The 27,726-nt window shown below is 48.5% G+C and overlaps 2 protein-coding genes across 9 annotated transcripts in view; both read right to left on the bottom strand.

Moving 5' to 3' along the window:
* LOC140721874 (lysophosphatidic acid receptor 5-like) overlaps window positions 1-27,726 on the bottom strand; it is a 100,021-nt gene that overhangs the window by 52,639 nt on the left and 19,656 nt on the right. For 2 of the 8 annotated variants that reach the window (XR_012097493.1, XR_012097492.1), the window contains exons 1-2: window positions 27,084-27,221; window positions 13,754-13,847 (exon numbers count right to left, since the gene is read on the bottom strand). The exons of 1 other annotated variant lie outside the window; for it this stretch is intronic. The gene's annotated coding sequence lies outside the window, so the exon portion shown is untranslated. Of the gene's footprint in view, window positions 1-13,753; window positions 13,848-27,083; window positions 27,222-27,726 lie in introns of those variants that run through there. 5 more of the 8 variants (XR_012097495.1, XR_012097494.1, XR_012097496.1 and 2 more) reach the window with 4 other exon arrangements.
* LOC140721875 (lysophosphatidic acid receptor 5-like) lies at window positions 47-27,122 on the bottom strand. Its single transcript, XM_073036702.1, has 3 exons — window positions 27,084-27,122; window positions 13,754-13,847; window positions 47-5,525 (listed from the first exon to the last, which is right to left on the bottom strand). The coding sequence occupies exon 3, from the start codon at window positions 5,523-5,525 to the stop codon at window positions 4,362-4,364; it is 1,164 nt and encodes a 387-aa protein (XP_072892803.1). The 5' UTR covers window positions 13,754-13,847; window positions 27,084-27,122; the 3' UTR covers window positions 47-4,361.

The following is a 27,726-nucleotide window of genomic DNA, read 5'->3' as shown; positions in this document are numbered from 1 at the left end:
TGACAAATCACAATGTGGTAAGTGTCAGAATCAGTCTGGCCCAGTCTTGAAGTTCAACTTTATTGTTGCACTCATAGGCATACATTGTTAAACTCCACATAATATAGAAAAGTAGTGCAGGAACAGGACTCCCAGCCCCACAGTGTTGCACCAGACTAGTTATGCTAATGACACTTAATCTCTTTTGAGAAAAAACACAGAACTTGTCACCATCATTGTGTGCCATGTTACAGGACAGACAATCATGGTCTGTCTACGGCCACGATTGCTCTTGGCAAATTTTCCCCTCAGAAGTGTCCTGCTAATGCCTTCCTCTGGGCAATGCCTTTACAAGGCAGGTGACCCTGCCCCCCCCCCTCTACCCACTCCCCAGCCATTATCAACCCTGTTCAGAGATTGTCACTGGCATCAGCGGTCGTGTACCCAGGACCTATGCAATGCACCATTTGCTGATATGACCATCCAGTACCTGCTCTCGTGGCGGGGGTGGGGAGGGAGCGGTGAAGTGCGGGTGGGGGGTCTAAGCAGGTGCGACACCTTGCCCAAGGGTGAACTGCAGGCTAGAGGAGGGAAGTAGCACCTCACACCTCCTTTGGTGGAGACGTGTCCCCACCCCACCAACCGATTTAGCGTAACTACTAACTTTTATTTACTCACAAAATGACGAAAGATACCAGGGTTTTACAAAGCTGACATTTCAAATTAAAACGTGGTTATTATTATCTACAAAACACTCTGGTCTGGAGTGCAGGGCTGGGCACATGGTCCATATCCCTCCATTCTCTTCACCACATCCACAGTTCCTGCTTCCTCCACTGCATCCGGCAGCCCATTCCAGACGTGCACTGCCCTCTCTGTGAAAAAAAAACGTGCCTCGCAGATCGCATTTTCCCTCCTCTGTTTGGCATTTCTACCTTGGGGAAAATATAGCAATGATGCTGGCTAACAGCTCGACACTTGCCCCTAATAATCTTATGAGGCTTAGGAGCAGAATTAGGTCATTTGGCCCATCGAGTCTGCTCCGTCATATTATCATGGCTAGTCCCTTTTCTCCCACCAACAACCTCCCCCCAGCCCACAGCTCCATTCCCTGGCCTTCTCTCTGTAACTTTTGATGACATATCAAGAACCAATCAATCACTGCATAAAATACACCCAACGACTTGGCCTCCACAGCTGCCTGTGGCAACAAATTCCACAAATTCACCAGAAGAAATTTCCCTGCATGACTGTTTTGAAAGGGCGCCCCTCTATCCTGAGTTTGTGCCCTGTTGTCCTAGACTCCCCCACCACGGGAAACATCCTTTCCACATCTACTCTGTCTGGGCCATTCAACATTTGAAAGGCTTGAATGAGATTACCCCCCCCCCTCACCTTTCTAAATTCCAGCGAGTTCGGACACAGAGCCATCAAAAGCTCCTCGTATGATAACCCTCTCATTCCCGGAATCATCCTTGTGAACCTCCTTCAGACCCTCTCCAATGCCAGCACAACTTTCCCTAGATAACTGTTCATGATACCCAAGGGGGCGGCCTCACCAGAGCCTTATAAAGCCTCATCATCCACCAGGACTTCAGCCAATTCTCCAAGTATGGCCAGACCAGAGTAGTTGATGGCTGCATCATGATATCCCAAGTCTCATACTCTAAGCCCCCAGCAATGAATGTAATTATGCTACTTGCAGGCTTTTCCACTCGGAATACCCGTGATGCAACTTCTAGGGAGCTTTTGGCCCACACCCATTACTCGTATATCACTGTTCCTGGCAGCAATGCCGTATGCTGTACATCTTTCCCTTACTGTCCAGCTCACAAAGTACAGCACCTGACCGCTGCCAAGATTTTGACTGTATGCTCAACACAGAAGCAAGATTTTCAGTCCAGGTGGCAAGTGCAGTGTTGGCACGCATTTCAAGTGTTACAGAATATAAAAGCAGAGAGTTAATGCTGAGCCTTTACAAGACACTGGTCAGACCGCACTTGGGGTATTGTCAACAGGTTTGGGCCCCTTATTTCAGAAAGGATGCATTGTAGCCTCCTGTAATCTTATAATGTTAGAGCATACAACCATAAGACACAGGGACAGAATTAGTCCATTCAGCCCATCGAGTTTGCTCCGCAATTCTATCATGACTGATTCTGGATACCCCTAAACCCCATACACCTTCCTTCTCACTATAACCTTTGATGCCCTGACCGATCAGGAAGCTATCAACTTCCGCCGTAGATATATGCAGACTTGTCCTTCACCGCAGTCTGTGCCAGAGCATTCCACAGATTCCCTGCTCTCTGGCTAAAAAAACACCTCCTTGCCTTTGTTCTGAAAGGTCACTCCTCAATTCTGAGGCTGTGCCCTCCAGTTCTGGATACCCCCACCATAGGAAACATCCCATCTCATCCTTTCAACATTCAATAGGTTTCAATGAGATCCCCCCACATTCTTCTAAATTCCAGTGAGTACAGACCCACAGCTGCCAAACGCTCCTCAGATGTTAACCCCGTCATTTGCTGAATCATCCTTGTGAACCTTGTCTGGACTCTCTCCAATGACAACACATCCTTTCTGAGAGATGGGCCCAAAACTGTTGACACTATTCCAAGTGCAGCCTGACTGGTGTCTTATAAAGGCTCAGCATTATCATTTTGCTCTTATATTCATTTGAAGTGAATGCCAACATTGCATTTTCCTTCTTTACCACAGACTCAACCTTTAAATTAACCTTCTGGGAGTCTTGCACGTCGACTCCCAAGTCCCCCTGTAACTCTGATGTTTGAATATCCTTCCCATTTAGATAACAATCTGCACTATTGTTCCTTTTACCAAAATGCATTATTGTACATTTCCCAACACTGTATTCCATTTGTCTATCCTGCTCTTACATGTCTCTCCTCAGCCTCCAAAAATCCACACAAAAAAACAATCCAAGTTTGTCCCATCTTTCCTTATAGCTGCTAATTCCTGAAATCAATTGGACCACGTCCAAATGAAAAGTCTCAGAAGTATTTGATGTGATTGCAGATACTGGAAACTATATTGACTTGCCTATTTTTTATCTCTGTTTTTGTCTCACGCACTTTGAGACCAGTCCAGATAAGTGAATGCATGTTGCACCCCTACCGTCAGACTCTGAGTGATTTCGATCTACAGTCAACGCAGTGTCTGTTGGGTCATCGGTAGTGGGCAGGAAGCGTTCGGAGTGCCTGTGGTCGTGGAAAGGGTTGGACTCTTTACGAGCATGGGTGGTGGAGTGCACAGAAAGGGCTGCTGTGTATTGTGAGTGGGGGATATATTGGGAGTGCAGACTGATAGGGTAGGCTGGGTCATTGGGAGTGTGTGCAATTGGAGTGATTAGGGGTTGTTGGGCTCCATTAGAAGCAGAGGGGCGGGGTGAAGTCAAGATGGTGCTAAACTGTGACTCCTTTGCTTGCCTCTTTGGAAACAGCTCTACTTCTATCTTTGAAATCTCCTTTTTCCCTTTTCCGGAGTTGCACCCTGTCTTCAGTTCTTTGCGGGAATGGGACCCGCTCTCAAGGCCTTAGGACCAGCTGCTTTTTGATATCCCGAGGAAGACTAGCACGCCTTCAGACTGCCAGAATTTTGTGGTTCTGGTCCGGAGCACCTGACTGAAGTACCGTGGAAGAACATCAAGAGCTGCGGTCAGCTGCCAGGGTGGGGTCTGTGTGTCTGGAGACCTGCACCTTGCTGGGCCTGACTGTCAGGGAGCAGAGCTCGGAAAAAGCGATGCAACAGACTTCTAACATCGTGAATCAGTGTGATGTTTGTTCTGTCTCCCTTCTCTCTGTGAAACAGGGGACCCCTCTTTTTTTCCCTTATTAAGGAGAATAATATGGTATGTCGAACTACCACTGGCCTTTGGAGTACTGCACATCTGTCTTTATTGATGCTTTGCTGCACCCCCTTGAATGTTCGATGGAAGGAGCTGATGCTTTTTTGCTCATGGGAGTGGGGGTGTGGTGAGGGCTGTTGCTTGTGCATAGGAGGGGGCTTTGGGGTTCAAAGGTTTAACTATCATTCATTCTTTGAGGTACACCTCTGTTTCTGTGGATGTTTGCGAAGGAAATGAATTTCAGGATGTATGTTGTATACATTTTTCTGACGGTAAAGGTACCTGCCTATTGAGAGCGGACAGTGGGAGTGAATTGGAAGAATTGGAGGGCATTCTTTGGGAGTGTGGACAAGGGAAGGGAGTGGGAAGGAGGGAATGGTGGAGGGTGGTTCTTTGGGGGTGTGGACAAGAGGAGTGAGTGGGAAAGAGTGGGACTCATTGGGAGAGTAAGATTGAACAGTAATGGCTGGCTCAAAAAGTATCGTGGGATCAAAGGGTCACCCACCCACACAGTCTACAAGCACTCCTCCCCTGTCTCCTCTTTAACCTCCCCGTTCTCCAGCCCCTCGTTCTTGCTCACAACTTGGAACTGCACAGGGGGTGATCCGGGGATTGAGGACCTGGCCCGGTCACGCCATTTCCTGGACGGTAGCAGGAGTGTCCATCGCCCCTGGCCCGGAGCCCTGGAAAAGGTCGGGCCGAGGGGCTTGCGCCGGAAGGTAGCCCGGAAGCCCTCTGTGCTAAAATAGTAGACCAGCGGGTCTAGGCAGCAGTTGGAGCTCGACAAGAGCATTGTGATCTGGAGGACAAATCGGAGTCTGGACCTCAACACTGTGTTGCCTGCGTCCTTGGCCCTCAGCCCCGCGTAGCTCGCCAGCAGCAGGTTGTAGGGCAGGAAGCACAGGACGAAGATGGCGGCGTTGGCCAGCAGGAGCAGGCGCACTTTCTTCCTCCGGACCTCGCCCTCCCCCTGCCCGCCGCCCCCCCTGCGGCTCAGGGCGTGCAGGATGCGGACAGAGCAGTACAGGACGACTGACAGGGGCAGCAGGAAGCCCAGGATCTCCGCCAGCACGACGAGGGGCAGCAGCTCCATCTTCCAGGCCCGCTTGGAGAAGCTCTCGAAGCAGCGCACCTCCACAGTGGAGTTGGCGCTCTGGCAGCAGCTGGTGTCGTGGGCCAGGGCCACCGGGATGGACCCCAGGATGATGAGCGCCCAGACCACCCCGCACACCTTCCAGGCCACCCGGCGCCGGCGCATTGGCCGGGAGTAGAGTGGGTGCACCAGCGCCAGGAAGCGGTCGACGTTGACGGCCGCCAGGAAGAGGCAGCTGCCGTACATGTTGAGCTGGAAGAGCGAGCCCCCCAGCTGGCACAGCGCATTGCCCAGTGGCCAGAGGTCAGTGGTGAAGTAGTAGATCCGCAGGGGCAGCGCCAGGGTGAAGAGCAGGTCGCAAGCGGCCAGGTTGACCAGGTACACCGTCACCACCGACCGCAGGCCCAGGAGGCAGATGAAGACCCAGAGAGCCACGGCGTTGAGCGGGAGGCCGATGCCCAGTTGTACGCTGTGCCAGGCCAGCTGCAGTCTGTGGATCTGATCGTGGTCGCTGCAGTTGGGCAGTTCCATTATGTTGTCATAGTCCCGGCAGTCGTCTGGCAACTGGGTGCCGTTCAGCTGCATCTGGGGAGAGTCAGGATGAGGGAACAGTTGACGTCGGTGAGGAAATTGCTAAGGAATGCCCCATTCCCAATCGCCCCATCCCTTTCCCAATGGGACCTGCTCCGACCTTCGGTGAGCACTCGCCCATTCGCAACTGCTCTGTCCCATTCCCATTCAGAGCCCTGTCCTAATGACCCCTTTCATATTCCGAGTCCACCTGTCACACGTCCGGCTAACTTCCGCCCTACTCCCCACTGTCACAGCCGCGGACCAGGCAGCGCAGCAGAATCGGCAACGGCGCTGACGAATACACACGCGTCAGACAGTTGTCATCCCACGATGGCTGTACTTAACTCCCTTCTTTCCATTGTAGCGCTTGTCGTGACCCGAGCATCGTTTTTCCACCAACTCACGTTTGGCCTCGCTGAGCCAACTGGCTCTGAAGACCAGCAGTGTCCGTTTTATATTTAGACATTCTTTTCAGCAGCAAGTGTTGGCATCTAGTTTTATGCTTGAGAGTGCTAGTTAACGGCCCCGTTTGGCCTAGCGTTAATTGTCCTCTTTTCCATTAAAATACTGTTGGCATGAACGTCTGTGAGCTATCGACCCGCTTAAGTGTGTCTCTCTCTCGCCGCACTTGGGCCATATCCAAACGAACTGACAGCAAAAGAAGGGAGGTAAATACAGTACTGTCGTGAAATAATGTGTATATTCAGGAGAGCACAAATGCTGAATCTGCTGTGCAGCATCGTCTGTGGCTGTGACACCCGTTGCCCCTCACACTCACATTGTCTGTCTTGAACTACTCCATTCAGAATGTCCCTGCCCTCACTCCCGATAAACCCCGCCCCCACTCCCAAAGTCCCCGAAACACATTCTCAATGACCATCTACAATTCCTCGTGACTGCCCCATCACCAGTGACGCCTGCCCACCCCCACTGCATCCTCCTTCCCATTCCCGTGGACTTCTCCCTAAATCCCATGACTGTGCCGAATCTGAGTGGCCCCGTCCCATTCCCAGTCAATCCAACTCCAATCCCGGCGGTGGCTGTCAGTTCACAATTACAGCCTCATTCCTAATGGCACCTCCCATTCTGAATTTCCTCCACCCCTTTCCCAGTGTCCCCTGTGCAACTCTTGACGATCCCATCTCAGTCCGAACGGCGTTCCGATCCTAATGGCTCGCACTATTCCCAAAAGCGGTAGCAGGACTGATTCTCCAGTATCATTGATCTGTTGGTCTTTCCCAATAACCCACTCGGCATCCCAATGGCCCCTCCCATTTCCCAGTGACCCCCTTCCCCATCCCCAATAACCACAATAAGACCATTAGACACAGGAGCAGAATGAGGCTATTCAGTCCATCCAGTCCACTCCGCCATTCCGTCATTGCTGATCCCGGATCCCACTCGAACCACATACACTTCCCTTCTCACCATATCCTTGGATGCCCTGACCAATCAGGAAACGATCAATTCCCGTCTTAAATATACCCCCGGACTTGTCCTCCTCTGCAGTCTGTGGCAGAGCATTCCACAGATTCACTACTCTCTTGCTAAAAAAAATTCCTCTTTACCTCTGTTCTAATAGGTCACCCCTCAGTTTAGAGGCTATGCCCTCTAGTTCTGGATACCCCCACCACAGGAAACATCCTCTCCACATCCACCCTATCTCATCCTCTCAACATTCAGTACGATCAAAGATCCCCCCACGCACACATAATTCTAAATTCCAGTGAGTACAGGCCCAAAGCAGGCAAGCACTCCTCCTATGATAACCCCTTCATTCCTGGAATCATGAACCTCCTCTGGAATCTCTCAAATAACAACACATCCTTCCTGAGAAATGGGGCCAGATCTGTTGACAGATTTGTCTCAAACCGAATGACAATGGCAGTGTCCCAGAGCACCATTGCAGCAGGACATGGGGAAGCTGCTAGCTCATGTTTGGCCATGAACTTGAAGCTCTTACCTAGCTCTGCAATAGCTTGATCAATGAGGGGAGGATGAGACAGAAAGCAGGCAGGGAATCTGCTGGAAAGCTGGGATGACAAGAAGCTCCCTTGGGAGCTTCAAGTTCTTGGGTCTAAATGTCAATTTGTCCTGGTCCTACCATAAGTACGCTGTGATTGAAACAGCAGCTCTGCTTGCAGAAAATGTTGAGCAAATCCAAAATGCTCCCCAAAGATCATTATCAATCATGTCATCGACCCTCCACAAAAAAAATCTTATCCCGACGCGTCAAGGCTTGAAATAGCAAGTGCTCAGCACAAGCCCATCAGGAAAACGAGCTTCCCCTTCCACTGGCTCCTCCTGCACTTCCTGCTGCAGTTAATATCATCCAGCACCTCTTCCTCTCTGCCATTGGACAAAAAATGTAGGTACCCGACTCTTAAATGGACCTTGTTTGCTGAGGTCAGCTTCATCCCAAGTCAATGACATTATGACCCATCCATCACAACACATTCTCTGCAATTGTACCACTGCATTCTACATTCTGATTTCCTTTTGGATTCTGGATGCACCTGCTTCAGCGGACACAACATGCCTGGATGGCATGCAACAGAATTAAAGCTTCCCACTGTAAAGCCGACAAAAATCAATGGGAGCCGATTGCAGGTGCAATTTGGACAAGGGGGTGACGAAGGCCTTTCAGCAAGCTTGCCTTCATCAGGGAGAACAAATGGCAGGAGGCCATGTACACCTGCACAAAACGGTACTGCGAGTCGTTGAGTTCCTCCCAGTTTTACTGGGCGGATTAGCTGAGCGCTCAAAGACGACCCAGCACAATGCCACTAGGATCATAACTGCCTAATATCAGAAGGCATGCAATTATGTTCAGAGGAGGTAAGTTCAAAGGAGATTTACGGGGCAAGATTATTTTTTCAAACAGGGTGTGGCTGGGTGCTTGGGATGGTAGAAAGGCAAAAACAAAAGGGGCACGAATGTGCAGGAAATCGATAGATATGAACTGGGTGTAGGCAGAAGGAATTAGTTTAGCTGGGCATTTGATATCTAATTTAATTATGAGGGCTGAGAAAGGAAGTTAAGGACTGCATATAAGCCAAGGAAAGGGCATAAGGCAGCAAAAGTGAGTGGGGAGTTGGATGACTGGGAAGCTTTTAAAATCCAACTACAGAAGCTAAGAGAAGGGAAAATGTGAAATATGAGGACAAACAAGCCACAAATATAAAGCAGGATACCAGAAGTTTTTTCAGTTGTATAAAGGGTAAAAGGGAGGTGAGAGTTGATTTTGGACCACTGGAAAATGATACTGGTGGGGTAGTAATGGGGGACAAAGAAATGGCAGATGTACTTAATGGGTACTTTGCATCATCTTCACTGTGGAAGACATCAGCAGTGGGGCAGAGGTCCGTGAGTGTCAGGGAGCAGGTGTGAGGGCCATTGCTATTACAAAGGAAAAAATGTGAGGGAAACTCAAAGGTCTTAAGGTGGATAAGTCTCCTGGGCCAGATGGACCACATCCCAGAGTCCTGAGAGATGTTGCTGAAGAGATAACGGATGCATTGGTCATGATCTTTCAAGAATCACTTGATTCTGGCATGGTGCCAGAGGACTGGAAATTTGCAAATGTCACTCCACTCCAAGAAGGGAGGAAGGCAAAAGAAAGGAAATGAGAAGCCAGTTAGCCTCACCTCAGAGGTTGCAAAAGTGTTGGAGTCTGTTATTAAAGATAAGGCTTCAAGGTACTTGGAGACTAATGATAAATCAGTCAAACTCAGCATGGTTCAGTGAAGGGAAATCTTTCCTGACAAATCTGTTAAGAGATCTTGGAAGAAGTATCAAGCAGGGTGGGAAAAAAGGAGAGGCAGTGAATGTCATTTAGTTGGATTTTCAGATGGTGTTTGATAAGGTGCTGCACATGAGGCTGCATAACAAGACAAAATCAAAGAAGACAAAAGTTGATAGCTTGCAGAATGGTCAGGGCATCAAATGATATGCGGATTTGGGGGAGAGAGTGGTGTGTGGAGTAAGGGAGATGAGTGGAATGAGAGGGAAGAGAGCTGGGTGAGAGGGGAGAGTGGCAGGAGAGGGGGAGACTAGGGGAGAGTAGCGGGAGGAAGAGGAGAGAAGTGGGAGTAGGTGGAGGGGAGAGAGGGGAGATGGAAGGAGAGGGAGATTGGGAGAGAAGGAGGAGAGTAGGGGACAGGGATGAGAGGAGGAGAGTAGGGGAGAGCGTGCAGAGTATGGAGAGTAGGAGGAGAGGGTGGCGTGGGGGAGAGGGAGGAGAATTGGTGGGAGAGGGGAGGTCTGTGGAGTAAGGGAGATGTGTGGAATGAAAGGGAGGAGAGCTAGGTGAGAGGCGAGAGTAGCAGGAGGGAAGACTAGGGGAGAGTAGCGGGAGGAGGAGAGAAGCGGGAGTAGGTGGAGTGGGGAGGGGAGATGGGAGGAGAGGAAGAGTGGTGGAGAGTGCGGGAGAAGGAGGAGATTAGGGGAGAGGGATGAGAGGAGGAGAGGGAGGAAAGTAGGGGAGAGGGTGGATAGTTGGGGGAGAGGGTGGTGTGGGGGAGAGGTAGGAGAATTGGTGGGAGAGGGGCGGTGTGTGGATGGAGAGGGAGGTGTATTGCGGAGAGGGATGTGTGAGGTGAGAGGGAAGTGTGAAGGGAGAGGGAGAGAGTTGTGGGGTGACAGTGAGGAGCGTGGCAGGGTGAGAGGGAGGCGTGGGGAGGAGATGGAATGGGGGAAAAGGAGGTTAAAACATCTGACCATTAATCATAGGAGCAGAACAAGGCCATTCAGCTCATCGAGATTGCTCTGCCATTCCATCATGGCTGATACAAGATCCCATTCAACCCCCTACTTCTACCTCCTTGCCATATCCATTAATGGCCTGACCGATCAGAAAACGATCAACTTCTGACTGAAATATATGCACGGACTTGGCCTCCGTCACAGTCTGTGGCAGAGCATTCCACAGATTTAATACTCTCTGGCTAACAAAATTCCTCCTTACTTCTGTACTGAAATGTTGCCCCTCAATGTTGAGGCTGTGCCCTTGAATTCTGGATACCACCACCACAGGAAACATCCTCTCCACATCCAGCCTATCCACTCCTTTCAACATTCAGTAGGTTTCAATGAGATCCCCCAGCATCCTTCTGAAATTCCAGTAAGTACAGGCTCAAAGCTGCCGAACAAAACCTCAGATGTTAACCCCTTCATTCCTGGAATCATCCTCATGAGCGTCCTCTGAACTCTCAAATGACAACACATCCTTTCTGAGATATGGGCCCAAAGCTGTTGACAGTAGTCCATGTGGCCTGATTACTGTCTTATAAAGGCTCAGCATTATCTCTTTAATTTTATGTTCTGTTCTCCTTGAAATAAATACCAACATTGCATTAACCTTCTTTACCACAGACTCAGCCTGTAAAGTAAGCTTCTGGGAGTCTTGCTCGAGGAGTCTTAAGTCCCTTTGTATCTCTGATGTTTGAAACTTCTCCCCAATTTAGATAATAGACTGCACTACCAAAATGCATTATCATACATTTCCCAACACTGTATTCCACCTGCCACATTTTTGCCCATTCCTCCAATTTGTCAAAGTCCTCTGCAATCGCATTGCTTCCTCAGCACAACCTATCCCCCCCAGCTTTGTACCATCTTCAAACTTTGCCAGAAAGCCATTAATTCCATTATCTAAATCACTGACAAACAAGGTGAAAAGTAACGTTCCCAAAACTGACCACTGGGGAACATCACTAGTCACTGGCAGCCAACCAGAAAAGGCCCCTTTTATTCCCACTCACTGCCTCCTGCCTGTCAGTCATTCCACTATCCATGCCAGTATCTTTCCTGTAACGCCAAAGGATTTTATCTTGTTAAGCAGCCTCATATGGCACCTGATGAAATGTCTTCTGAAAATCCGAGTAAATGACATCCACTGCCCCTCCTTTATCCACCCTGCTTGTTACTTGCTTGAAGAAATCTAACATATTTATCAGGCAAGATTTACCTTCACAGAAACCATGCCGACTTTGACTGATCTTATCATTAGTCTCTTAGTACCCCAAAACCTCATCCTTAATAATAGACTCTAACACTTTCCCAATCACTGAGGTTAAGCTAACTGGCCTATAATTCTCAGCCCGAAATGTTGACAGTGCTTTTCCCTATAGATGCTGCCTGGCCTGCAGTGTTCCACCAGCAGTTTGTGTGTGTTGCTTGAATTTCCAGCATCTGCAGATTTCCTCATGTTGGTCTATAATTTGTTTTCTTTTGCCAGAGTTGAAAGACTTTGCAATTTGCCAGCCCTCCGGGACCATGCCAGAATCAATTGATTCCTTAAAGATTATGGCTAATGCATCCGTTATCATTCATTATGTAGACCATCTGGCCCAGATGACTTGTCCTTTTTAAGACCTTTGAGTTTACCTTGCACTCTGTCCTTTGTTATAGCAATGATGCCCACTCCTGCTCCCTGACACTCACAGACCTCTGCCCCACTGCTAGTGTCTTCCACAGTGAAGACTGATGCAAAGTACCCATTATTTTCATCTGCCATTTCATTGTCCACCATTACTACCTCGCCAGCATCATTTTCCAGTGGTCCAATCACAACTCTCACCTCTCTTTTACTCTTTATAATGTGAAAAAACTTTTAGTTTCCTGCCTTATATTATTGGCTAGTCTGCCCTCATATTTCATCTTTTCCCTTCTTACAGCTTTTTTAATGGTCTTCGGTTGAATTTTAAAATCTTTCCAATCATCCAACTTCCCACTCAGTTTTGTTAGTTCATATGCCCTTTCCTTGGCTTTTATGCAGTCTTTAACCTAGTCAGCCCCTACGATTTGAGAGCTTCTTCAACTGTGGGACCCACCTATCCTGTGCCTTGTGGACTATTCCCAAAAACTTCAGTCATCTCTGTTCTGCAGACATCCGTGCCAGACTCCTCCTCCACCTGGGCAAGCTCCTCTCTAATACCTCTGAAATTCCCTGTATACCATTGTGATACTGATACAAGTGACTTGTGCTTCTCCCTGTCAAACTGCAGTATGAATTTAACCATAATATGATTACTGCCTCCTAAGTACTGTACTCCTTACATAAAATGCCATATTAAGATCTGGATTATTACAGAACACCCAATCTAAGATGCCCTTTCCCCAACTAGGCTGAAGCACAAGCTGTGCTAAAAAGCCATCTCTCAGGCATGGAACAAATTCCATCATTTGCGATCCAACACCAACCTGATTTTCCTAATCCCCTTGCATATTGAAGTCCACCATTACAATTGTGTCATTACCCGTATTACATGCCTTTTCCAGCTCCCTTTGCAATCTCAACCGCACACCTTGGCTACTATTTATGATTTCCCATATGAGACCTATATATGATTTCCCAATATGTTTTTTTTCACCCTTGCAATTTCTTAACTCCACCCACAAAGATTCAACATTCTCTGACCCCTTGACTCCTCTTCCTCAAGATGTAATTCCATCTCTTACTAACAGAGCCACATCACCACCTATGTACTCCTTCCTGCCTGTCCTCTCGATACAATGTACATCCTTTGATGCGAAGCTCCCAACTATGGCCTTCTTTCGGCCACGACTCATTGATGCCCACAAGGTCAAACCGACCAATCTGTAATCGTGCCACGAGTCCGTCCACCTTATTCCAAATGCTACACACATTTGAATACAGCACTCGGCTCCATCGTACTGGTTCCCAACCCCTACCATAGTAGTTTACACACTCTCAACAGCTCTAGCAAACCTGCCCTCAAGAATCTCGGATTCAAGTGCAACCTGTTTCTTTTGTAGAGCTCCCAGCAGAAGAGGTCACAATTATCCAGAAATCTGAATCTCTGCCCCTGCTCTAATTCTTCATCCACGCATTTATCTGCCACCTCAATCTGTTGCTCTCCTCACTGTCAGACGAAAGTGGTGAGAGGTGGGATGAGGGGACGGGGGAGAGAGAGAGGAGAGGGCTGTGGGAGAGAATGGGAGGGGAAATGGCTTTGTGTATTTATAAAATGGGGAGAGGAGACAGGTGGGGAATGAGAGGCAGATTGAGAGAAATAGGTGGGGAATTGGGAAGTGGGACACGGGGGGGGGGGGACAGAGCTCGAGAGGATAAACATGGGCTCATTGCAAGATGGGGTGGTCAATGTTAAGCAAGGAAGTCACGCTCCAAGTAGGCTGAGACCTGCTCGCTTCTCTTTTCCTGTCCCTCCCACACACACGATGCCAACACTGCGAGCACAGATGCCGAGCAGACCTACCTTTCCTCGCCTGGATCGCGTTTCAGGAGCTGGCCCGTTCACGTGCACCAGAGCATCGGTCTGACAGCAGCTATCTTCTGCCGGAGATCTCTCTCTGTGGAGGGGGGAGGAAGGCCGTAAAGATCTGTAAGCCCATGCATGGTCACACCTCCGACGGCACGGTCGCACACCAATGGCCGTGATCTCTGGCATGCTTGTGAAAGGTAGCAAGCATCTGCTCACCACAAGACAGGAACAGTGCTCAAGTGGTTTCAGAGGAAGTCCCACAGATGGTTCATAAATAAATTCACGCGGAAACCACGAATTGCAGACAGACCAAAGTTTGGTGCACTAGCAGAGTGCCAGGCCCAAAATGCAATATTATTTTTAATTCGAGTAGGCACATGTTACTCTGGAAATTGCAGGAATTTACAGGAAAGGAGAAAGATCAAGGAGATTCGAGGGGAGAGAAATGAAGCAGACATTTTGCACGTGTTGTGGCATGCAGCTGCAGCTTAGCAATTCGCCAGAGAGGCTGATCTTGTTTGAATCTGCTCAATTGTTAAATTGGAAACAGCGCAGAACAAAAATGTTTCACCAAGATGCTGTCTGCACTCACGCGACAGTGACAAAGAGAGGCTGAACGGGCTCGGAGTGTATCCACTGCAGGAGAATGAGGCGTGATCTCATGAGGACCTCAGATAGGGTGGAAGCACACAGTCTTTGTGGAAGTCAGGAACTTGCACACCTTTTTTGTGTGTGTGTGTGTGTGTGTGTGTGTGTGTGTGTGTGTGTGTGTGTGTGTGTGTGTGTGTGTGTGTGTGTGTGTGTGTGTGTGTGTGTGTGTGTGTGTGTGTGTGTGTGTGTGTGTGTGTGTGTGGGAGAGGGAGAGGGAGAGAGGGGGAGGGGAGAGGGAGAGAGAGAGAGAGGGAGAGAGAGGGAGAGAAGAGAGAGAGAGAGAGAGAGAGAGAGAGAGAGAGAGAAGAGAGAGAGGGAGAGAGGAAAGATCCATCAGGACCCTGTGGGGCGCACACAAAATACCAGAGGAACTCAGGGGGCCAGGCAGCATCGATGGGAAAGAGTACAGAGGATGTTTTGGGCGGAGACCATTCAGCAGGACTGGGGGAATGAAAGATGAGAAGTAGATTTAAAAGAGTGTCGGGGGTGGGGGGAGAAGTGAGAGAGAAACTCAAGGTGATAGAGGAAACCGGGAGGGGGAAGGGTGAAGTAAAGAGCTGGGAAGTTGATCGGGGAGAGAGATACAGGGCTGGAGAAAGTGGAACATAATAGGAGCGGACAGGAGGCCATGGAAGACAGAACGGGGGAAGGAGCACCTGAACGAGGTGATGCACAGGCAAGGAGACAAGGTGAGAGTGGGAAAAGGGGATGGGGAATGTTGAAGGGGAGAGGGGCATTACTGGGAGTTTGAGAAATCAATGCTGATGACATCAGGTTGGAGGCTACCCAGATGGAACGCTAGTCCTCCAGCCTGAGTGTGGCCTCATCGAGGAGGCCATGGAATGAACTGTCAGAACCCGAGGGACTCTCATCTGCACCCAGGGTGATGAGCTGCCAGAGGAAGATCCATCAACAGTATTTAGAAGACACTTGGACAGGGACTCGGAGAGCAAAGGCAGAGAGTTGTGTGAGGCACATACAGGCAAACAGGTCTACCTTCAACAGGGCCGGGCCAGTCTGCCAAAGGGCCTACTCCCACACTGAACCACTCTAGGACTTGTCGGGGATGTCGACTGGGACGATGTTACGCTACGGTCTGCTGGGGCAGCTGAGAAGCTCACGAGGAAGGCCGGTTCCGCTCTGGGGAGGGGATGGAACATGATACCCTGGTGGTTGTGTAGATGCTGCAGATGCTACAGAGCATTATGGAGGACCCCTCGCACTTTTAGTAGCAGACTGATTCCACTGAGGATGACCACTGAACGTCACAGGAGATCCTTTGTCCCTGTGGCTGTCGGACTCTGCAACTCCTCTTCCTTCAGTATACAAGTTTCATTGTACCTCTGCATTTTGAACTATTACTTTTTAATACACATTTGGACTCTTTCATACCTCAATATTTGCATTTTGCATTTTAGAGAACATGTATCTGACTGAGCAACCTTGCAACAATAACTTCCTTCAGGATAAATAAAATTTGATCTCATCTTATCTACAAGGAGAGGCTAGAAACATTTGAACTCTTTCCTCGGCTGCATCAGAGGCTGAAGGGAGACGTCTTGGCCCCGGGCTCAGAAAACTGCATTGCTACGGTCAGAGTCTGAATCAGATTTAACACATTCGACGGCCTCACACATTATAATAAAGAAAGCTAGAAATCACAATAGTACATCAAATCAGCTCCTCCCGGGCTCCAGGCCGGGTAGAGAGAATGACTATAACCGGTGTTTCGGTGCCAGACTCTGCCATCTTCACCAGGGATGACGGCTGAGCTTGCCATTGAAATGCCGGCTGTGAATGATACCTGAACCCGGCTGGAAGCCTGACAGGAGTTTATCTATCAGCGTGTCTGATCGGTTATTGGTTTACGATTATATACCTGTGGTTACACACACACACACACACAAATAAAATCTTTGGCCAATCAGAAACCTGATGTCAGAGGGGAAGCAGTTGTCCCTGAAACACTGAATGTGTGTTTTCAGGCTCCTGTCCCTCCTCTCTGATGGTGGTAATAGGAAGAGGGCATGTCCTGGGTGGTGGGGTCCTGACTGATGGATACTGTCTTTGTTGAATTCTGTTGCACATTTGTTGCTTGTCAGTCTTTGTTTGTGTGTAGTTTTTCATTGATTCTATTGTATTTCTTTGTTCCACTCTGAATGCCGGGAAGAAAATGAATTGCAGGGTGTGATATAGTAATATGTAGCAAAACACGCACAATGCTGCAGGAACTCGACAGTTCAGGCAGTATTGAGTAAGCAGTCCACGATTTGGGCTGAGAACCTTCGTCAGGACTGAGAGGGAAGGGGTGTGGGTGAAGTCAGTTGGGTTGGAATGGTCAAGAGCTGGAGAAGAAAGAATCTGACAGGAGAGGAGAGTGGACAATTGGAGAAAGGGAAGGTGTGTGTGTGTGTGGGAGGAACTTTGTACTTTATCGTTTCCCTACGCTGCTCTTTTCTCAGTAGTTTTTACACATAATTCTGCATTGTCAGTGCTGTACCTCATGCCAGCTCAGCTACTCAGATGGTTTGACCTGTACAAACAGTATGCCGGACAAAGCTTTTCAGCACGTCTTGGAGCATGTGACAAGAATAAGCCAGGAGCAATAACTGACCAACACACGCAAAATGCCGGAGGAACTCAGCAGGCCGGGCAGCATCTGTGGCCCTGACTCCTCCTCCCTTTTCTCCCCCAGGGTCTTGGCCCGGAACGTCGGCTGTTTGCTCTTTTCCAGAGATGCTGCCCGGCCTGCTGGGTCCCTCCTGCATCTCATGTGTGTTGTTCGGATTTCCAGCGTCTGCAGATTGTCCCTTGTTTGTGCTGGCACTGGAGAAGGATCACAAGGATGATTCCAGGAATGTGAAATGACTTTGGGTCTGTACTCACTGGAATTTAGAAGGATGGTGGGGAAGGGGGAAATCACATTGAAACCTACCTAATGTTGAAAGACCTGGACAGAGTAGATGTGCAAAGGAAGTTTCCCATCGTGGGGCGAGTCTAGGACAAGATGGCACAGCCTCAGGATAGAGGGGTGTCCATTTAAAACAGAGAGTCAGAGAATTTTCATCAGGCAGAGGATGGTGAATGTGTGGAATTTTTTACCACAGTCAGCTGTGGGGGCCAGGTTGTTGGGTGTATTTAAGGCAGAGATCGATAGGTTCTTGATTCGACACAGCACCAAGGGTTATGGGGAGAAGGCCGGGGAGTGTGGCTGAGAAGAGTGTAAGAGAAAAGGGATCAGCCATGACGGAGCAGACTTGATGGGCTGAATGGCCTAATTATGCTCCAGTGTCTTATGGTCCCTCCTTTTACTGCATGTTAATAAGTCCACTTAACAGCCTCTTGAACCATGATATTTACCTCCAGCACTGCCACTGGCAGCTCATTACCGGCAGCCATGACACTCTGTGAAAAAGAAACTAGCCGCACTCATCTCCTTTAAACTTCCTCCCCCCACCTGAAAACACAGCCTTTACTATTTGACATTCCTACCCTGGGGACGGGAAGATTCTGACTGCCAATGTTATCCTTTCTACCAGGTCTCCCCTGAGCGTCCAACGCTCCAGAGAAAACCACCCAAGTTTTTTCCAAACTCTCCTTTGTACTTCACAAACTTTCATGTAGGCCGCACCTGGTGAAAGTCTTCTGCCCCCTCTCCGAGGTCTGTGCATCCTTCCTGTAAACCCTCTGCAATATCTTAGACATATGGAGCCCAGCACTGTTCACAATACTCAATCAGTATGGAGGGGCTACTGCACAGGACCAAAAGAAGCTGCAGGTGGTTATAAATCTAGTCGGCTCCATCTTAGGCACTAGCCTACAAAATACTCAGGACATTTTCAAGAAACGGTGTCTCAGAAAGGCAGCGTCCATTATTAAGGACCCCCAGCACCCAGGACATGCCCTTTTCTCACTGTTACCATCAGGTAGGAGGTACGGAAGCCTGAAGGCACACACTCAGCGATTCAGGAACAGCTTCTTCCCCTCTGCCCTCCGATTCCTAAATGGACATTGAATCTACCTCACTTTTTAAAAAAAATACAGTACCGGTATTTTTGTTTTCACACATCATTTAACAAATCTATTCAATATACGTAATTGATTTACTTGCTTATTTATTATTATATTTATTTTATTGATTATAATTTTTTTCCAGGTAGATTATGTACTGCATTGAACTGCTGCTGCTAAGTTAACAAATCTCACGTCATATGCCGGTGACAACAAACCTGATTCTGATTCAGTATTGGGCAGACAGAAGACACCTGATTTCTCTAGTGCCTTCAGTACAATCCAACCGCTTCCTCTGAGCGAGAAGCTGCAAAGACAAACCTCTTGGATTACTGACTACCTGACAGATAGACCCCAGTTTGTACGGCTGGTAGTTCTGTCTGAGATGGTGGCGGGTGGCACTGGAGCACCACAAGGCACTGTCCTGTCTCCATCTCTGTTCGCACTGTACACCTCTGACCTTCTGTACCACTCTGGGTCTTGATATTTGCAAAAGTTCGCTCACACGGTGGTTGGGTGTATCAGAGATTGGCAGGAGTCAGAGTACAGAAGACTGGCGGACAGGTTTGTGGAGTGGAGCGGGGGGAATCACCTGCTCCTGAATGAGGCCAAAACCAGGGAGATGCTGATTGATTTTATAGGAAGAGGACTGTGACGAGTCCTGTGCATTCTGGGAGAAGACGTTGCGGTGGTGGAGGAGGACAAATACTTGGGCGTTCACCTCGACAACAAACATAACTGGAAAACCAACACCAAGGCTGTTTGCAAGAAGGGGATGAACATAATCCATTTTCTAAAGAAGCTGAGATCCTTCAGTGAGAGCAGCAGGATGCTGGAGATCTTCTACCAGTCTGTTGTTTGTTGAGTGCAGCCTTCTTTGCTGCTTTATGTTGGGGGAGCAGCATCGGTGCTGGTGATGCAGAAATACTCAATAAACTCATCTAAAAGGCTGGATCTGTCCTTGGCTAAAAGCCGGACTCTTGTGAGTGAGTGGGTGAGAGGAACGTCACCAAACAAACTGTTGTACATTATGGACAATTCAATCTGACCCATCCTCTCCATGAGCTACTGAATAAACAGCCGAGCATCTTTACAAAGAGACTCATTCGTCTCCACTGTCACAAGGATCGCTACAGGAAATCTTTCCTACCAATTGCAAGAAGCACGGACAACAGTTCATCTCTGTGTGACGGGAGAACACACATCATATTGTTTGTCTAATTATTTTGCGCATTATTGTTGCACATTGGTAAATTATTATTGTGTGTACAGTTGGCCCTCCTTATCTGTGGGGATTGGTTCCAGGACCCCTCGCGGATACCAAAAATTCGCGGATGCTCAAGTCCCTTATTCAACCTGTCTGAATCTGGTGGATCTTGGGACTCAGCGGAACCTCAGACATTATTTAACTTGTCTCAGTGCCGTGGACATTAGGACCCAGCGGCAGAGCTCTGAATGCGCAGTGTTTCTGATCACGAAAATAATCACGATCACGATTGAAAATGAAGTGGAAATAATAAAGCACTCGGAAAGAGGTAAAACGCCATCGGTCATTGTAAAAGTGTTAGGCTACATCGGTCAATGATCGGAACAATTACTGGGTTTTGGGTTTTTGATCCTCCACGTCAACCCGGCACGGTGGAGAGTGCATCATAGCAATCTGCCACTAGATCGAGCTCGGGAACGTCCCGAGCCCGGCGCTGAAACATAACGTTCTTAAGTGTTTTATATGCATAGAAAGGTAAAATATATACTACATAGTAAGACAAATGTTTGACTAACTGACGCTAAATAATACCGGACGTACCTGTTCCAACCTATTTAGTAAGAGAATTTCCGATTTTTTTCGATTCCGATGCACGATAACCCATGCACACCCTCCCGTATACTTTAAATCATCTCTAGATTACTTATAATACCTAATACAATGTAAATGCTATATAAAATGGTGGTTATATTGCATTGTTTAGGGAAATAATGACAAGAAAAAAAGTCTGTACATGCTCGAACAACTAGTGCTGGAAGAGCACTTCCGGGTTTTCGCGAAGCGCGGTTGGTTCAATTTGCGCATGCGGAATCCGTGGATAAGGAGGGCCAACTGTAATATTATTCAGTACTTTACTATTAGTTAAGTCTGCACACTACTAAGTGTGATTTTAAATGTTGCTGCTGTAAAGAAAGAATTTCCCATTCGAGATCAATGAATTATTATTATTAATGGGGAGATCAGAATAGTCGAAGGCGGCCTCATTGAGTTGTGGTACGACTGTCTTGCCTTTTGCACACACTTCCCTGATAGATGGAGGCAATGAAGCCACAAGCCTGGTTCATCACTCCATCGTCTTGTGTTGCCACTTCGAGGGAAGCACGGCCTGCAACCCTGAAGCACCTCTGCGTGTCGTTGCTCTCGTAAGGTCTGCCATTGATCGCATCCCTTCCCCGTATGCTTGTCACCTCAGTCTTGCCCGGGCTGATTTTTGTCTGCCATTTCTCCACCCACTCTCATCGTTGGTTAGATTCTGGTGTGTCTTGTGTTATAACTGTCCTTAGTGTCCGTGCGTACACCAAGACTTGAGCTGCGCCCCAACTTGCTAACTGACCTATCTACATTCTCATTGGTCTCACAAAACCATCGGGGCCCAGGGCTGAACCCTCAGGACCTGAGTTAAGTGGAAAATTTGTGTGCGTTGGGACGAGCATAGGAGGGTGAAGGGAGATGCCATATCTGCCTCCAGCTCTGAAAATGGCAGAGTTGTATACCTCGATACAGAACTGAGAGGGCTAATGCACACAGGCCTCTTACACTGAGATGAGAATTAGAGGTCAGGCGTTGAGGGCAAAAGGTGAGATATTAAAGGGGTACAGGAGAGGGAGCTTCTTCACACAGAGGTGGGTGCAGATGTGATAGATGCAGGTTCCATTGCAATACCTGATAGAGGTGTGTAAGATGGTGAGAGGCATTGATTGTGTGGATAGTCAGAGGCTTTTTCCCAGGGCTGAAATAGCTAGCACGAGAGGGCACAGTTTTAAGGTGCTTTGGAAGTGGGTACAGAGGAGATGTCAGGGGTAAGTTGTTCTTACTCAGAGAGTGGTGAGTGCATGGAATGGGCTGCTGGTGGAGGTGCTGGAGGCAGATACGATAGGGTATTTTAGGAGACTCCAGGATAGATTCATGGAGCTCAGAAAAATAGCGGGCTATGGGTAACCGTAGGTAATTTCTAAGGTAAGGACATCTTTGGCACAGCTTTGTGGGCTGAAGGGCCTGTATCAGTACTGCAGTGCCCCATGACTCTAGCCCTCCATTTTACCTCACTCCCCAGTGCACTAGCATGCTCTGTGCACGTCCCACCCTGATTTGTTCTCCCGAAGTGCAATGCCTCACAGCTCTCCGCACTAAACTGCACCTGCCATTTCTCAGCCCGTCTTCACAGCCGATCCAGACGCCGCCATAAGCCTTGGTGGCCTTCCCCGCTGCTCATTACGCTGCCAATGTCTGGCCTCGTTTGCTGATCACACCATCATCCAGATCATTGATACATCACGAGTCACAGGCCTCCAGTTAGAGAGGGTCTGCTACCACTCTCTGCCTTCTCCCATGAAGACAGTGTCTGATCCATTTTACATCCTTGTCCTGAAGGGCAGACAGCTGAAACTTCTTAACCAGCCTCTGGCATTACAATTGGCACCCTACCCCTGTCCATGCCCCTCATGCCTTCACGTCAAAAGTCTTGCTAAAGTCCATGTAGACTACATCCACTGTCTCAACATCCCTGGTAACTTCCCCGATAAGTTCTAAACGGTTGGTTCGATGCAACCTACCAGGCACAAAGCCAGGCTGACAATCCTTTCTCAATCCCTGTCTGTCCATATGCTTATAGATCTGGTCCCTTAAAATATCTTTACCCACCGCTGACATCAGGCCTATAATTTCCCAGCTCAGAGCCTTTCTTCAACAATAGACCAACATGAGCTATCCACCCTCCGGCAACTCACCTGTGTCTAAGGACATTTTTAATACCTCTGCTAGGACCCCTGCAGTCTCTGAACTAGTCTCCGGCAAGGCCCCGTTCATCTATCCACCCTGATCTGTCCTACGACAGTGAGCACCTCCTCCTCTGAAATCCATGACCTCACTGCTGCTTTGCCTCATTTCGATGGACTCTGTGTCCATCTCCCGGTTAAATACAGATTCAAAAACAAAACCCACTAAGATCTCCCCCATCTTTTGCAGCTCAATGTGTAGGTGACCATGCTGATCATCAAGAGGGCCAGGTCTATCCCTTGCATTCTTTTTCAATATACCTGTAGAAGCCCTTGGGATTCTCCTTCACCTTGTCTGCTACAACTTCAAGCCTTCTTATTTTATTTTTGCCCTCCCATTTTCCCTCCTAAATGACTCCTTCTGCTCCAAAATGACCACGTTTCTTCCTGGCTGGCTTTTGCTGTTATGCACCTCCTCCTCCTCCTTCTTAACCAGGACCTCATCATCTCTCAGAAATTCAAGGCTAGCTTTGCCTTTTATTCTGACAGGAACTCTGCTGCTCTCAAAGTTTCACCCCTGAAAGGCTTCCGCTAACCAAGCATCCCTTTCCCAGAGACAACCTCTCTCAACTCCCCCACTTGCCAGATCCTTTCCGGTGCCATCAAAACTAGCTTTTCTCCGATGTAGAACCTCAACCCATCCGCCTCCAGAATTATTTTGAAACTAATAGATTTCAGATCATTATATCTAAAGCATTCCCCTGACACACAGTTCTGTTACCTCGCCTGTCTCGTTCCCTGGTTGGAAATCCTGAATCACACTGTCTGCTTATGGCTTCTACATATTGATTAAGGAAACCTTGCTGAACACTTTTGACATGTTGCAAATGTGTCTCCACTTCTGAAAGCAGCATCTAACACAATGCCATGTTAGGTTTCTTGCAACTTCTGATATCGCCCTACAAATTTGCTCAGCTAAAGCACACCAGAAGACATGGGAGCAGAATTAGGCCATTCAGCCCATCGAGTATGCTCTGTCATTCCATCATGGCTGATCCCGGATCCCACTCAACCTCATACACCTGCCTTCTCACCATATCCTTGTGGGAAGGTCTATAATAGAACCCCATTAGCTATCATCCGTTTCTTATTCCTGAGTTTCACCAGCATATCCTCAGTGCGAGTGACGAGTAATACCATCCCTCCCTCTCAATCAATTCAGAGCCATAGAATCTCGGAACATTGAGCTGCACGTCCTGCTCCTCCTGCAACCCACTCTCACCAATGGCTACGTAGAAACATAGAAAACCTACAGCACAATACAGGCCCTTTGTCCCACAAAGCTGTGCTAAGCATGTCCTTACTTTAGAACTACCTAGGCTTACCCATAGCCCACTATTTTTCTAAGCTCCATGTACCTATCTAGGAGTCTCTTAAAAGACCCTATCATTTCCGCTTCCACCACTGTTGCTGGCAGCCCATTCCGTGCACTCACCACTCTCTGAGACAAAAACTTACCCCTGACATCTCCTCTGAACCTGCATCCAAGCACCTTAAAACTATGCCCTCTCATGTTAGTCATTTCAGCCCTGGGGAAAAAGCCTCTGACTATCCACACGATCAATGCCTCTCATCATCTTGTACACCTCTATCAGGTCACCTCTCATCCTCCGTCACTCCAAGGAGAAAAGGCCGAGTTCACTCAACCTATTCTCATAAGGCATGCTCCCTAATCCAGTCAACATCCCTGTAAATCTCCTCTGCATCCTTTCTATGGTTTCCACATCCTTCCTGTAGTGAGGCAACCAGAACTGAGCACAGTACTCCAAGTGGGGTCTAACCAGGGTCCTATATAGCTGCCTCTCAGCGGAGATTGAAAATCAGAGTTTTCCTCCTCCTAGACGGGCTGCCGTTCAAGGCTGACAAGCCCCACCAGCCCGAAGGGGTGGTAAAGACGTTCTTGATCCTAGGCGCAAAGTCAGGATCCTGAATTGACTCTCAGCTCCTAAATTCAATTCCATGATTGAGGAAGGCCAATACACCATACATACGCCTTCTTAACCACAGAGTCAACCTGCGCAGCAGCTTTGAGTGTCCTATGGACTCAGACCCCAAGATCCCTCTGATCCTCCACACTGCCAAGAGTCTTACCATTAATACTATATTCTGCCATCATATTTAACACTGTCACAATTCCACGTGCTGATCCATGCTCAGTTCATCCATCTCACCTACAACACCAGCAATGCAATACACATAATTTGGAATATTATTTCCCATTAAGCTCAGGCTTTCAATTCCTGACTTTGCACCTAGGATCAAGAACATCTTTACCACCCCTTCGGGCTGGTGGGGCTTGTCAGCCTTGGATGGTAGCCCGTCTAGGAGGAGGAAAACTCTGACTTTCAATCTCTGCAGCCTTGCGGCCATGCTCGCCCATCTATGGGAACGACTTCGGGAGTAAACCCTGGGGAAGAAATCCGGAGCCGGGGTCCCTATAGCAGTTTGATGTCGTTTCCAACTTCACTCCGGCAACCGCTGCGGCGACACTGGTGCCAGGCTGTATCGACGCTTGCCCTTCCCGTGGAATACATCAGTGATGTGGAGAGGGGGAGCCCACTGCAGGGGCAACAGCCGGTTCTTCAAAGGAGACAGACCACCAGAGGCACCAACACGTGATCCCCTGGGATCAATGGCTGCCTGCAACTAGCTACCCCAAAACTCCAGTATTACATTTCTGGATCATTGGGATCTCTTCTGGTCAAGGGATGACCTGTACGAAAAGGGAGTGTGACACCTGAACTCAAGGTGGACCAATATCCTTGCTAGAGTTGTCGGGGAGAGTTTAAAGTAATTTGACAGGGGCGGTTGGAACCAAGGTGATAGGGCTTGGGATGCATCAGTTGCTATCCAAATAAATGCTTTCTGCAGTGGCATTGCGAAGGATAGTCGATGATAGGGGAAAGTAGGGTCAGTTGAAACATGGGGGCAAAAATCGAAAAGGGTGATGAATACAGGACTGAAGGTCTGAGATGTAAATGAACACAGTTGGTAACCTTGCAGCACATTTACAAATTGGCAGGCATAACATTGAGTTGTGGCTGAAAGAAGATGATAGCTGGGAGCTTAAATCAAAGGATGCCCATTGAATCAGAAGGACAGGCAGGAAGGATGTTAACAATAATCCTGTGAATGAAAGTTTTAATGTATGAGCAGTGTTTGTTGGCTCTGGGCTTGTAGTCGCTGAAGTTTAGAAGAATGTTTAGGAGAATCTCACTAAACGTGCTGAATATTGTAAGGCCTTCATAGAATGGATGTGGAGAGGATGATTCCTATAGTCAGTGGGAAAAGGATCTAGTACAGGAGGGCACAACCTCAGAATAGAAGGACGTCCCTTTAGAACAGAAATAAGGAGGAATTTGTTTAGCCAGAAGATGGCACCACAGATAGCTCTGGTGGCCCAGTCATTGGGTATAATTAAAGCAGAGGCTTTTGATTCGTAAAGGTTACAGGTAGAAGGCAAGAGGAGGGAGCTGTGAGGTAGTAAATACACCATGATGGAATGCCAGAATAGTCTTAATGGGCTGAAGGGTGGGAGAGAGAGAGAGAGTTAGATGGAGTGGGGCCAGTGAGGGGAAGGAGAGTGAAAGAAAGCAGAAGGAGGGGACGAGGAGAATGGCTGAGGGGAACTAGACGGAGAGGGTAGGAATGGTTGGGCAGGAAAGAAAGAGGGTAGAAATGGAAGGGGCTGAAGAGAGTAGGGGGAGTGAATGGGAAGACAATGGAGAGTGGAGAGAGGGTGAAGAGAATTGAGATAGTGAGGAGGCACGGAAAGGGTGAGAAAAGGAAAATGGACAGAAAGAAAGGAAGACAAAGGGTGTTAGAGAGAGAGAGAGGGAGTGAAAGACATGAAAATGATGGTGTTGGGAAGAGGGGGTAATTACAGGAGAGAGAAGGGGAAATTGCAAGAAGGGGAGATGGAAGGAAAGAGGGGTTGGAGGGCACACAAAAGAGAGTGAGGAAGAGCAAGAGAGAAGCATCAAAATTGGTGTAGAGGAGAGGGGTTGAGGGATAGAGAGAGGGTGATGGGGTGGGAAGATGGAGAGACAGGGGCAGGGGTCAGGAGAGAAAGTGAGGAAAGGGACGAGGGAGAGACAGAGGAAGGGGATGAGGGATAGAATAGATCAACAGGCACTGGGAAAACAGAAAGTGAAAGAAAGCGATAGGGTAGCAGAGGAGGTGAGGAGGAGGAGAGGGTCGAGAGGGAAGTGGGGAGAGAGGGAAGAGAGCGGAATGAGAGAGTAGGAGGGAGGTAACCCACACAAAATGCCGGAGGCGATCAGCGGGCCAGGCAGCATCCACGGAAAAGAGAACAGTCGGTGTTTCGGGCAAAACCCTCCGTCAGGACTGGAGAAAAAAGGAGAGAGGGGGCAGGAGGAGAGAGAGAGAGCAGGAGAGAGCGGGAGAGAAAGGGTAGAAGGAGAGAGAAAGAGAGAGAATGAAATGAAAGATGAAAGAGAAAGGGAAAAAGAGTGGATAGAGGACGAACGAGAGGGTTTAGTTACAGAAAGAGAGAATGTGCACTTGAGTTCCCGGGGCGCTGCCTCCTCACCCACCCTCCCGCGGCTCCGACCTCTTGTTCTCCCTCTCCCGACGCTCCTTTCCGTATTTTCGGCCTCACCTTACACCCGTCCATGAATCCGAGCCGGTATGATCGATTCGTTCCTTTGTATTTCCCTTAAACCAAGATGTGCCTGGATCTGTCCCTGAGACGGATCGCTCAGACGTATCCCGAACCGCCTTCGACGGGCAACAGGAAGGGGATTCAGCCCTTCCTTGCGATCGGGCCTCCACAGCCTTCCGGTGTAACCTGAGAAGAAGTTTACCGGGTTTGCGAAGGGCAGGTCTTCATACGTCTGTTGTCTGCTGCAGTATGACGCGCTAATTGCTGGGGTGCCTCACAGTCTCGATTACTCAACAAGAATTACAGACGAAAGTTCAGCGCCTTACGCCATACCCAGAAACACTGGGAATCTGATTTACTGTGTTGGCGCGACATGCAAAAAAAAACACAAGCGCAACAACGTTCAACGATTATAAAGAATAAATAAGTACGTATAAAATCCTGGAGTTAGAGGTTAAAGTATGGATATGGCGTGACAAAAGGCGCATATTTACATGAACAGCAGCATGTATCTACAATGTAAACACACAATCTCTGACCACCCCTCCCTCCCTTTCCGCTTTTCGCAGGCTTCACTCCCTACACGCGACTTCTTTGTCCATCTCTCAGTCTATCACTAAAAGGTTAACACAAAGTGCAC

The sequence above is a fragment of the Hemitrygon akajei genome, unplaced genomic scaffold (assembly GCF_048418815.1).
Source record: "Hemitrygon akajei unplaced genomic scaffold, sHemAka1.3 Scf000063, whole genome shotgun sequence".
Taxonomy (NCBI): Eukaryota; Metazoa; Chordata; class Chondrichthyes; order Myliobatiformes; family Dasyatidae; genus Hemitrygon; species Hemitrygon akajei.
Note: the sequence above shows the minus strand (reverse complement) of the source record. Positions and strands in the feature narration are given on the sequence as shown.

Coding starts and splice junctions, on each gene's coding strand:
- LOC140721875 (XM_073036702.1), bottom strand. CDS start 5,525: ATGCAGCTGAACGGCACCCAGTTGCCAGACGACTGCCGGGACTATGAC.